Source organism: Pseudomyrmex gracilis, unplaced genomic scaffold (genome assembly GCF_002006095.1).
Source record: "Pseudomyrmex gracilis isolate BER0280 unplaced genomic scaffold, ASM200609v1 scaffold_264, whole genome shotgun sequence".
In the NCBI taxonomy this organism is placed as follows: Eukaryota; Metazoa; Arthropoda; class Insecta; order Hymenoptera; family Formicidae; genus Pseudomyrmex; species Pseudomyrmex gracilis.
Window position 1 is genome coordinate 90,371 of NW_018020848.1, and position 12,787 is coordinate 103,157.

The window sequence follows — 12,787 nt, forward strand, 5'->3', positions numbered from 1 at the left end:
CACGTAGTCCGGGAACTTTCCGGACAAACTGTGTAAAACGCGTACGAAGAACTACGAGATATCTTTACATTAAATTAGATTGATTTGATTTGATGTCTCTTTTCTTTGGGTTGGAAAGAAAATTTAACAAAATCTTATGTTAGAAGCTCGACGAGACTATATCTATCTTTGAAATGTATAATTTTTTACGCGCTATTACGATTTATCAAGAGATAGGTATTTTTTAACAATAGATGTGTTTAATTTATACTCCGTGAAATTGTTAAAAAATATATATGTGAGTGGGCCGATACGGAGTCAAATACTAGGTATATTTTATTGTTACAATAGACTAATAAGATATTTTTTATTGCTGATTATATATTTTTTCGGCACTGAAAAAGTTAATAAACTATTTTTATTCATTAATCGATGGAATAAAAGTTGGAAAAGTTCTCGCGCTTACGCGCGTAATGCAGTATGTGCGGTTACATGCAAGGCACGTGCAATTTTAACAAATTGCGGATATAATCGATACTTTGCGTGCGTGCTGGCAAATTATCGGAGTAAAGTGCAACGTGACGCAATTCATTTTTTTTTTTTTTTTTTGATTTTTATAACAATAAAAATCAAATTAAATTCAAAGGGATATACAATTAAAACACACAATATATTTTCTGTAGCTTTTCTCGAATGAACGTTTACGTAACATTATTTCTATAAGCAATAATTTCTACCTCAGTTTTTTTTGACATCGTCGCAATCGTCTTTAATATATTTGCGTCAAGTTTTTTCGACGATACACTTTTCCTACTTTTTATGATTATTGTTTAACAAACAATCTATCTCCTTTATCTCGATGATGTACATACAAAAAAGATTTTCTATCACAATCAATAAAATATTTTTTTAATACGAAAATAATATTTATTTAATAATAAAATAATAATAATAATATATTTAAAATAATATTAATATAATCTTTTTTTGTCTTTTAAATACATAAATAAAACTTACGTATGTGTGTGTTGCATTTCTAATTTCTGTTTATTTTTGTTTAATTCTCAACAATATAAAGACCGCAAGAACTAAATGCAAAACGTTTTTTCAACATCTTATATCTCTCATCATTTCGCGATGTTTTATAATCTCCGCGTGTTTGCTATCTAGATAGGAAGTCTAAAGAGCTCTATTTCACGATTTACAAAATTTCTTCTCAAAGAAATATATTTCTTGAATGTGTTTGAAGAATTAGAAATACGTACGGATATAACTCTCTGTATGTTTTTTTCTTTTTTTTTTACACGCTCTTTCTATATTCCATTTCTTAAATAGTTTTTCTTCTCCATTTCCGCCTCTTATCTGAGAGAAATTACTTTTTCTTAACACTTGTACTCCAATGTCTGTGAAATATATAAATCGGACGCTTAGCTCTGAGGTTTCTCTATTTCCGGCAACTTCATCTCACCAACGCAACGGTTTAATCTTTCTACTTCTATCCTTTTTTTCCGTACGCGGCGATTGAAACGTCGACGAATCGAGGTGAATTCACGACTATCCTCGACTCAAATTTATAAATGAATCGGTTAAACCGCGCGATAAACGAACCCGCGTTAAGAAAGTTGATCCGATATTATTTAGGAAAAGAAAAGAAATGATTACACGCAAACGCGAGCAGCGACAAACTCTTTAGATTGATTTACGCGAAAGTTAAATTACGACATCTGACGACGCTGTTTTTTTTTTTCAGATTATGCAGGCATGTTATTTGCCAAAATCAATTAAACGCTTGCTTGACGCTAGTCAAGTGGTTGAAATTTCTTTGATTCAATATACGCAAATACGATTGCGGCAGGTGAGAGAAACTAATTCGACAAAATTGCGCGAAATAACACACACGCAAATAAAACCAAAACGCTGTGGTTTTTGCTAATAACAAATTAGCAAAAGAGTACTTTGACAAACTGATAATAGCAATTAATCGGAGATGATTATATATATATATATATATATATATATATATTAGGTCTACCGGAAAATTCTGTCCGTTTTTGGAATAAAACAAAATACAAATTTTTTCAAATTTAAGACCATGTTAGAGCAAGATCCTTTTCTGACAACATCGGAGATCGCAGAAAGGCTTAATTCAGCTCAGCAAACCATTTCGGACCATATTCAGAAGATAGGATTGAAAAATTTGGAAAAATTTGTATTTTGTTTTATTCCAAAAACGGACAGAACTTTCCGGTAGACCTAATATATATATATATATATATATATATATATTATAAAACATATATACATATATATATATACATATATATATATCATATATACATATATATATATATATTGTAAAACAATATTCTTATAATATTGCACACTGTATCCGTTTAATTATTTGCAACAGAAGATGCGTTTGTACAAAGTGTCTAAATACACGAATGTTTTTTTTTACCAATTACGACAGAGGAGCAAAAATTTTTTTTTTATACATCTCAACGCTGTTTTATAATATTGTAGACAATTTGTTGCGCGTTAATCTCAAAGTATTCGGTAAAAATATCACGTCCCGGGATCGATAACGTACAAATTATATTATTCAGACGCATATCCGATCAAATTCACTCGGGAAATCTCGGTGTAATGTTTCCGTGTCGCGTATTTACGGAGCGCAACGCTGTGTGATGAATAATATAAAAAAATACACTTTCTTCAGTGTGATGGTAAGCGCTCGCTCTTATACACATACAATGCTTAACAATTAACCGATTCTCATTTACAAACCTGGTCACATACGCGTATCTTAATCACTTAATAGCGGTTCTCACGCACGTGTACGAAGTAAATGAAATCGCACACGGAATCGCAAATTTTCGAACTTTGTACGCGCGCGTACTTGTTGTATTTAAATAATTAAATATTACAAATAAATCTAATATATATATATATAAGTTTTGCTACATAAACATTGACGTTACGACGTCCAAACAATATTTTTAGTAGCATTGAAAAAAATTATTTAAATTACATAATTTTATGCAGCTTTCATTTTAATACCAAATTGTGAAAAGAGCTGTGCAATCGGGTTTTGGCGTAAAGGTCACTTTGTGGGAGGACATCGTTTTTGCACAATGAAGATTGACTTGGTTTACTGAGTCTTTCACACACATTTTATAATACATCGAAATATCTGATGCAGTGATCGAGTGAGCTTATATATTCATATGTGCAGTCCGTCCTTCGAAAGTGGATACGCGACCGCTCTTCAACGAGAGAAGTTTGCATGGGAGTGTGTATTTCTACTAAACCACTCTCTCTCTCTCTCTCTCTTCTCTTCCTGCCTTCTCTCCCTTTCTGTCCCGCGTGTTACCTCGTCGTTCTCCTTAATTTGACATTCGCCTGCGCGCGCGCGAAAATAAACTCCGCGTTATATCCTGATAATGCTTTTAAGCGCCTATGAATATCGCAATTAAACGTTGATTGCCGAGGAGAGTCGCCAACTCCATGCTTCCATTGCAGCCTGCGATCCGATCGTTTTCTCTCTCCCTCTTCTCTTCTCTCCTCTCTCTCTCTCTCTCTCTCTCTCTCTCTCTCTCTCTCTTTCTTTCTTTCTTCTTTGCTATACGCAATGTCACGACCGACATGTTTTTTTGTCTCTATAAAAATTATTCTGTTAAGTGCAGTTGTGTGTTCATGTCATTGCTGGATTGGAAACAAGCAGTTTTCAAATTCAGTAGCGTGACATACTTGAACATTTACAATCACGCGCGCCTCATTGATATGAGTGTGCGATCATATCAGATTTTCTCTCTTTCTATCTCTCTTTCTCCTTTTTCCTCTGTAAACACAAGTATACATTAATTTACATTAAAATGCGTTTCGAAAATATATTTTCCATGAAACTCGGTCAGTCTTTGATTCGTCCGCAAGAGGACGAGAGTCTTAATCAGATTGGTATACAAATGTGTGACAGAGAGGAATATATATATATCGTACACCGCACAAAAGTTTTGCGAAACACATTTCATATATATTGGATATATTGTTTATTTTAAATTAGATTTTCACAAAGTTACTCAAAAGTTCTATATCGCGCCGATTCAATTAGTGTTAACCGATCAGAACGTGTGTGTTTTATTCTCCGCGCTCGCAGGAATTTTCGTTACACACAATGTTAAAATCAAATGACGCGTCTGAATTTTATCGGAATTCCGCTATCGCTATTCACGGAGTTAAATTTTCGCGGAAACGCTTTTTGACATACATATACACACAGCTGCATTATATTTATTTATTTTTTTCTTTTCAATAAAACATCCACTCGTACATCCAAAGAGAAATATTCTTTCTCTCGGTAGCGGAAAGATTTTATTATTGCTCATTCTTCAAGTTGACGCGCGCTTTATCCCCGCTGATGCGCAAAACAAAAGAGCGAGCAAAATGCAATTTAAGTACTTATATTGCGAATATTTTCTGTCGATATATATATATATATTTTTTTATCGAATACTTTTCACAGAGAATGCGAACATAATTGTGTTGCGTATCTTAAGCAAAAGTTTTTACGTTCACCGAGAAGTAACGTGCGAGATTCGGAATTTCACCGTTACACGGCCGGCAAGTTGTTGATATCTATTGTACAAATTATTTATGCGGTGATAAATGAGCTTTGTTTTCTTTATTTTCTCGAAATGGTTGTTGCAAAGATTTACTCCGTGTTAAAATCTCACGATTAAGCTCGCAATACGATCTCGTCAAACATTAATCGAACTTTTCTGATTGAAACTAAGATGTATTTAAAGAGCTTTCACCCACGATAGATTCGTACAATGCGGTTAGAGGCATGTCCTGTGCTTCAAGCCGCGTGCCAACCGTCATTTGAATGCAAAAGCTCGCCTCTCTGACGCGCACGAGAGCAGCTCAAACGAACGTATCCTATGTCCGGTATAAGCGCGATTTATGTTTCTTTTACCGTTACCCTCAAAGCCGTGTGGCTCTCCCACGGACTCTAATCTTCATTGGGTTAAATCCTGTTTGCGTGGGCGCGACATTCACAAAACCTTACCCCACCACATCGCTGTTGTAATGAAAGGAGAGAGAAAAGTGCGTCCTTTTGAAACCGGTCTTTTGGGAAATCGAGGAAAATGAATAAACTAAGAAAGAGTAACAACGGAGAAAGGGGTGTGGAAGGGCACAGGATGCAAGATTATTTTACCGCACGAGACGCGGTGATTGTTTGTTTTGGTATGTACCTAGAGACGGCAATCTCGATCTGTTTAATTTTTCTGCGCGACGCAGCGGAATCACAGTATAAAAAAAAATAAAAAAATAAAAAAATACTTGTAGCATTTAAAGAACACGTGTGTAGTTTGTTTGTAAACAAAAAGTATTTCCAAATATTTCTCGAAAGCTTTTCTTTCGTCCGCGAGAAATTGTTGTTGTTTGTTCGAAGAAAAATTAAAATAACGAGAGAACATGACGTATATAAAAAAACAGAAAAATAATATATACGAGTAAACAAAGCGAAAAGTAAAGTCGGTTTACTCTAATGGAAATTGTCGACATCTTTTAACTTCTTTTCCGCACCTCGGGTGTTTTTCACCACAACACCCTTCTTCGCTTCTCGCGTTCCTTCATCCTCGTTTTTTTTTTTTGTTTGATATTATCTAAAACGCACTTAGAGACTGTAGAGACGATATATAGTGTCTACGTAGATGCATGCACCGCGCGCGCGAGATTACGTAATTAGAAATACTTCGCAGACACTTTAACTCGAGTCGCAAATGGGAAGACGTCGCGCGCGTTTCGAAGAAGGGATGTAATTCGAACTTATCTATCTCCAAAATTGGCTCCAATTAATAAACGATCTACGCACCGTAATGAACGGAGTTAACTGAATTCCGCTCTCGTTTACAAAGTTTCAGCCCCGAAGCGAGATAATGCGACTAATCGGATAGATTCTTTTCCTCGGTAAAAATTTCTCGTTGCAATAATTCGAAAATTACGTTGCAATACGTGCAAGAACTTTTTTTGATCGAATGTGTTTAATAATAAGAATCTCGATATTGAGTTTAATCCGCTTTTCGCGCTATTGTACACACGCCCGCGCGCGTGTGCCCGCAACATATCCGGTGTTTGAAAACACTTCAAGCGTCGTGGGTTTAACTCGTGATATCTCACGAATAATTTAAAACAGATTTACGTTATTCATAACAATTACGAGGAAAATGCGCGTCCATTGAAACTCGACGTTGGTCGAACATCGCAATGTCGTCGACCGGGAGACTGATAGATATATAGCGAGTCGTGAAAGAAGGAGATTCAATTGTCGTTTGCAAATGAAGACTGATGCGAAGGAAAAACAGTAGGCAATGTAGGGACATCAAGAAAGAAAAAGAATATCATTGCTCGTCAAAAAAAACTGTAAATGGTTGGGTTTCGGAAGCGAAGCGAATTGTCAGATGTCGATCGATTATAGATTTTTGTTCCTGCGCGAAAACTCGAAAAAAAATTCGAGTTAGATGTCAGACAAAAACAAAAAAAGCATTTTTGAAAGATATAATTCTTTAAAAAGAGACGGAGAAAGAAGAAGAGAACGAGAAAAATACGCATAAAAATATCTTTTTTAAATTAATGAAACAAATACTGTTTAAAATGATCGATTTGCTTGTTTTTTTATTGTCAGCGACGCCGTACTCGCCATGACATAAATTTTGATAGACTGCTTCATATCGCGAAGGTAGATGCTAAAATTCCTAATTGTTCTGGTTATTCTCTCTCTTTCTCTCTCTCTCTCTCTCTCTCTTGCTGTATTCTTTCACCTGAGGAGAAAAGAGCACCGAGGCATATCTCTGATCTTGTCCGGGTCCTGCTGAGCGCTCATTATTTTTATCGTCGAGTTATCTTTTCACCCCCCCCCCCGACTGTTAAATTTCAGGACAGAGAAAACTGTCTGTTTTTGTCACGACCAATAGATGCGGTTCAATTTTTGTAGTTCTTTTTGCTTTTTTTTTTTTTTTTATGAATATTTTGCGCACTTGTTCGTTTTTCCGTTCTATAAAAAATTCCGATATCTTCCAATTAAGCATTTGCGATATCCGATAATCTGTTTATTATCCGGTTGATAATGAAAAAGTTGCGTTTTTTATTTACCATTAGATTTAAAGTCAGTTGGATATAAAGTTTCTTAAAATAATTTATTCTTTTTATGTAATATTTTTAAGCAATATTTATCATATTTACTTGTGGATTTATATATCTATAAATCTTTCTGATTATAATATATCGCATCCGGATTGCAGATATGATTGACAGAAAAGGAAGTCTAATGACGAGAAACTTTTTCCATTTAATTATGTTATACATCTCTCGTTTAAATTCTTTTCAACTGCTAATCGATGCAGGTATACATTTGCGCATTTATCAAGTTGGAGACTTGTCCAACAGTGTCCTTAGAGACGATAAGGAAAAATAATTTTACAGTCTATCGATCACTACTTGCGTTTTCTTGCAAGACATTTTATTAGCATGTTCGGAACTGCAGACCGCGGCACGTGCATTGAAAAAAAATGTAATTTGTGAAAGAAATTATAAAATGAAACTTGACAAAAAAAAAAGATTTTACAAACGATTCAAACTAGATTTACGTTAATTGAATAGCGTGCACGTTTGAGCGTTATATAGATAGATTATTATCATATATATTATCAGAAAATGTTTAAAATTGCAAACGCGATCGCGCGAGTTAGAAACGAGTGCTTCGAACAAACTGAAGAAATATAAAAATTTTGTTTTTTTTTTCTATAATGTTAACAGATAGTAGTGCCAAAAAGAGCAGCCTTGTTATTCGACCAGTTGATGGTGGCTCTGCAGAAAGTCGTTGATAATCAAGCGAAGAGTGCGGTTGGAAGAGGTGTGAGCAGATCGGCGGCGCCTGTTTTATCCGCCAGTCCGGAAATCGTTTCCGCAACGGAAGATCACGCGGTATCGATATTGAAAATAATTGAAAAAAGCGATCGTTTTATTGTCTCGTGGTCTCTGCATTTATCTTGTTTTTTTTTTTCTTCCAGATGGATTTGCAACGACGTGGACAATCCAAAGGACAAGTTTACTGGCGCTGTTACTTCAACGCTGTTACGTGCTTCAAAAGGAAGTGATAATGACCATCCACATAAATCCACCTCAACATCTCAAAAAAAAAAAAAAAAAAAAAAAGATCGGAAGAAAGTGCGCCGTTTCATTTTTCTCGATACCTAACAACTGCAGCAGCTGAGATTGTAGCAGTGCTTTCCCGGCTATGTCACGAAAACAAGTGAAAAAAAAAATTTAAGAGAACACACGCAAACAGAGTAGCGCAAATTCGTATATTATGTATGTTTTAATTTGTAACGTTTTTAGAATGTTCTTCAATAATTCAATGTGTTGATTCGCAATTCCTCTTCGATGCGTCAAAAGACGCGTCTTTGTTCTTCTTTTCAAAGTTTGCGTTTTCATGTATCACAAATCAGAAGCAAGAAACGCGTTTTCGGGGAAAAACAAAGATAATCTAACATTTACTTTTCTGACTATAAAATGAATACGGACAAAAAATCTATTCTTTAAATTAACTCACTTTAAATATATCAATCAATCAACCAAACCAAAAAGTAATCTGAGGTATAAATTTAAGACTTTTAGTTTTTATCTTTTTTTTTTTTTGAATGCGTTACACTTGTATGGTACGTTCCTACATTCTTTCTCTATGTATCTTGTTACTGTTTTTTTTTTTTGAAACTAAACGTAAAAATTCACTGTAAATACGTAATTTCTTATTTTCAATATAAACGATCAATATTGTGTTTTATTTCAAAATATATAGTTTTTAAATAGCGCAACAATTTTATTTAGTTTTTTATTCCGATAGAAAATAATTTTAATTTTTTTTTTGTGTTGTGAAAGCAAACATTTTCATAACGTTACTTTTTGATATTGTGTGTATCCAGAATAACGTTATTTTTAATATAAAAAAATAGCAGAATAAAACAAGATCGATTCTTGACGTAAAAATCCCCTAAGAATTGAAATATCGCAAAAATACTTCAGATAACATTGATATAGTAATCTTTCTTTTTTTTTTTTTTGAGATAAACCTTGTTGTACAATTGTATCTCTCTATAATATTACCGTTTAAATATACCATATTTTCTTGCTAGTTTATTAGCAAAGCGAGAAATTAGTTACTTAAGGAAATTTTATTCAAAACAATATTTCAAATAATACGCAAATAAAAAAATGCTTAAAGATTTTTTTATTTAAATTGTATATATATATATATACGCGCGCGCGTACAATATTCTCGTACCACACACAAGTTATAAAATAATATTGAAATAATTACACAAACAAACTGTGTAACGTACTTATTTAAGAAGATAGACAATCATTTTACTGATAACTTTCTTTTCCAATAACAAATAATTGTCTATGTCACAAATTCTGATGTAAAATTAAAAAAAAAAAAAAACAAAAAAAACAATATGTGCATATAATCGAAAAGTGTGCAAACAAATATTAATGAAGCATTCAAAGCGTTCTTTATTCTTCATATCTTCTTTAGATCATTTATTTGTTTAATTTCATCGCGTTAGACAACCTTTCAAGACACAGTATCAGTTCGCAATGGTTGGTGTGAGGGAACATGTCCACCGCAATGGCTTTTACCGGTATTAGGGGTTCACCGAGAAATTGCTTAGAGCTAGGTCGCGCCAAGTCAATTAGATTTTTCATGGCGGCACGGGGATTACACGATATATATATTACTCTGTTCAGCTTTTTGGCCTTACGCAACGTCAATAAAGCCTTTTGAGCTAGAACAAAGACAAATTCAACATTCAGGTAAGTAAACATTTCCGCAATATCGATACGATGAATTATTTTTGACACACGAGAACTTACGTAGACCGGCTCGCGGTGGATCGACAACGGCGATGATATTAGACTTTGTTGTTCTCTGAATAGCAGGCGCCAAAAGATCTTCCGCTTTACCGACGAAAAATTCGCAATTGGTAATACCATTTTTGACAGCGTTTTCTTTCGCGTCCTTTATAGCGTCGGGAATAATTTCTATTCCCAATACCTCACCGCAATACTGCGAAACAAAATAAATGTTGCGTCTATAGTGTGTGATGTAGTTCTTGAAAAGTTAAAAAAAAAAAAAAAAAAAAAAATAATTTTAAAGCGCGGACGGATGATTTATAAATATCGTCCGATCTGTATCATTATTGGAAAAAAAAAAAAAAAAAAAAAAAAAAAAAAAGTGTATTACCTTCGAGAAGCAAATACCTATGGTTCCAGTGCCACAACATACATCGAGCAACGACGTATCCGTTGTAGGTTCAGCTAAATCAATTGCCGCCTTGTACAAAATTTCCGCTGCTAATGGATTGACTTGAAAAAACGCTTGAGGAGAAACTCGAAACTTTATTCCAAGCAACGTCTCTTCTATGTATTCCGTACCGCTAATATGATACAAGGAATCACTGGTCTCGCTACCTGTACTTCTGCAAGTTCAGATTTCATTATTCTAATAGCGATATACTATATCGCTATTAAAGAGAAATGTATCATTTTATTACTTTCAGCTGTGAACAACATACTTTTTGTCTATTAGCTGAAAATATAATGAAGTGACATGAGCGTCAACGCCTTTTCCCGTTTCGAAAAATATTCGAAGCTGCGATTTTAACTTCTGTAATTCCTCATCGCTAAGATCTTGAGGATGTATCGCTACTATCAGCATCAAATGATTGGCGCGGGTAGTTCGAACGGTGACTTGTCTCCAGTATCCGCTGTGGTCGACCGGATTGAAGGGTTCTAAATTAGATTCGTGTATAAACGTTTCTAGTATCTGAAATGGAACACAAAAGAGTTTGAATTCTGAGTTTTTGTAGTCTGAAAAAAAATCAACATTTAAAAGTCACCTTTACAGCAGACTTCATACTTTCAGGAATGTGGCAGAGATCATCTATAGGTCCAACTGCTGTGGAACCTGAAGCATAACTTGCTAATCTAAAACCGATCATAACTTTGTTCTGATCACTATTTTTACCTAAAAACAATGTAAATATATTTAATATAAAAAATTGGATAAAATATATTTAAATAAATTGATAAAAACTAATCAATATATAATTACCAACTGTAAATTCGCATTTATTTCTATATGCTTCAATAGTATTTGTTGAAAGTATATTCTGCAATTTGCAAGGCAAACCGTTGTACATTTTTTTCTGTGAAATTATCCAGTCTGTCAGTGCTTTATTTTCTTTGAGCATTTGATCACCCATATTTATCAAAATAGTCTCCATTTGCTTCTGCTTGAGTTCCAACTAAAAATATGTAGCAAAAACTTATATATAATACTTCTAAATTTATCAGATCATCTTTGATATATATAGGAATATTGCGAGATTAACTCCAAGTGCCTTGGTGGCCTAACAGGGAAGGCGATGGCACAGTAAGCTGAAGATTCCAGATTTGAAACTCGGCCAGGAGTTTTTTTCACAATATTTTAAAAATTAGTTAGGGGGATATTCGAGGTCTTTCATATGTGAGATGCAAATCCCACATCCCGTATGAATTTAAGAATTGAATTTTCAATTCAAAAAACTCGTAAAAATTTACAAGTGAACTTGTATAGGTGTATACATATATATGTATACACGTACAAGTTCCGCTCACCATCCTGTGAACGGCTTGTATTGGTCTTATATATTCTTTAGTTATAACACTTCTATTATAACTTCTATTAAACCTGCACTAAAATCCCTTACCTGTTCTGAATATGGCATCTTCCACAGAGGAATAGTTTGAGATTTAATTCTGTCTGTGGGAGAATCATTTGAAGTTTCATCATGAGTCTTCAAATGTTTATTAACATTAGATTCCTCTTCTAGTTTTCTTTTTACAAAGGGATCTGGCGCTGGCTTAGCTACCTGTCCAAAAAAAAAAAAAAAAACAAAACAATATATTGTCACATAATTAAGCAAGTAATGTGTTTTCAGTAGAGAATCGCAAATTACCTGTGCTGTAAGTTTATTATTTTTCCATAAAATTCCATTTATAGTAGCAATTGCTTTTTGACGACACTCTTCACTCCTAAAACATACATATAACCATCCACTGCCTCTTCTAGGTGGTTTTACTTTGCACGACTGCAATTCTAGCTTTTCATTGAGAAGCTTTTTAAATTCGCCAATTCCATAATACTTAGGCAATCCACGCACTTCAATCTTATATTTTTCAGATGTGAAATCTCTATCCAGATATGCATAAGGATTTTTCTCATTTTCTTTTATATTAGTTGCCACTTCCGTAGCATTTGTATCAGTCATTTTGCATAAGATTTATAAACTCATAAAACATACACAATGTATCTCTTTCACAATTGTTATCTCACCATTGCCGTTATTGTCCATAAAATTTTTTCAGATAAATTTATACAAATTATCCGGAACTTTGTTTCACGCCTTTCTAAGATTCTGCAATCTTACAGTTTTCATTTTACATACCTAACCTTGTACACTTAAACACTGCACATCCCTACTATACAGAGATGCCAGATTCTGAACACTTGGTAGCATGCGGTAGCATGGAGGGGATGCGCACACAACCTCAGATCGTGTACAGTGCGGAGCACCATATCGTGCGCCGTGAGGAGAAGTAGTTCTCCTCCGGCTGCCTCCTACTAGCACGCGCCAGCGGCCCGAGATTTAATCCATATGTACCGGCACGGTTACCGATGACACATACCGACGCAGTTACCAAT

The 12,787-nt window shown here is 34.3% G+C and overlaps 2 protein-coding genes across 2 annotated transcripts in view; one reads left to right on the plus strand and one right to left on the minus strand.

The window, feature by feature from the left end:
• Positions 1-8,196, plus strand: part of LOC109859488 — a 16,154-nt gene extending 7,958 nt beyond the window's left edge. The window contains exons 2-3 of the mRNA XM_020437788.1: positions 7,798-7,965; positions 8,052-8,196. Coding sequence (XP_020293377.1) covers positions 7,798-7,965; positions 8,052-8,138 — 255 coding nt within the window. The 3' untranslated portion in view covers positions 8,139-8,196. The remainder of the gene's footprint in view (positions 1-7,797; positions 7,966-8,051) is intronic.
• A 1,090-nt stretch (positions 8,197-9,286) lies between these two features.
• On the minus strand, positions 9,287-12,565 carry LOC109859471 (tRNA (uracil-5-)-methyltransferase homolog A). The gene is made up of 8 exons (XM_020437766.1): positions 12,042-12,565; positions 11,793-11,954; positions 11,156-11,348; positions 10,941-11,068; positions 10,617-10,867; positions 10,286-10,520; positions 9,916-10,108; positions 9,287-9,827 (listed from the first exon to the last, which is right to left on the minus strand). Exons 1-8 carry the CDS (start codon positions 12,351-12,353, stop codon positions 9,583-9,585), a joined length of 1,719 nt encoding a protein of 572 aa, XP_020293355.1. The 5' UTR covers positions 12,354-12,565; the 3' UTR covers positions 9,287-9,582.
• Between the last annotated feature and the right edge of the window lie 222 nt (positions 12,566-12,787).

What these genes read in the sequence shown, in the direction of transcription:
- LOC109859471 (XM_020437766.1), bottom strand. Translation starts at nt 12,353, where the DNA reads ATGACTGATACAAATGCTACGGAAGTGGCAACTAATATAAAAGAAAAT. An exon ending in ATAATAAACTTACAGCACAG is followed by an intron (nt 11,955 to 12,041) that starts GTAATTTGCGAT and finishes TTTTTTGGACAG; the next exon opens with GTAGCTAAGCCAGCGCCAGA. An exon ending in TTTCAGCTAATAGACAAAAA is followed by an intron (nt 10,521 to 10,616) that starts GTATGTTGTTCA and finishes CTGAACTTGCAG; the next exon opens with AAGTACAGGTAGCGAGACCA.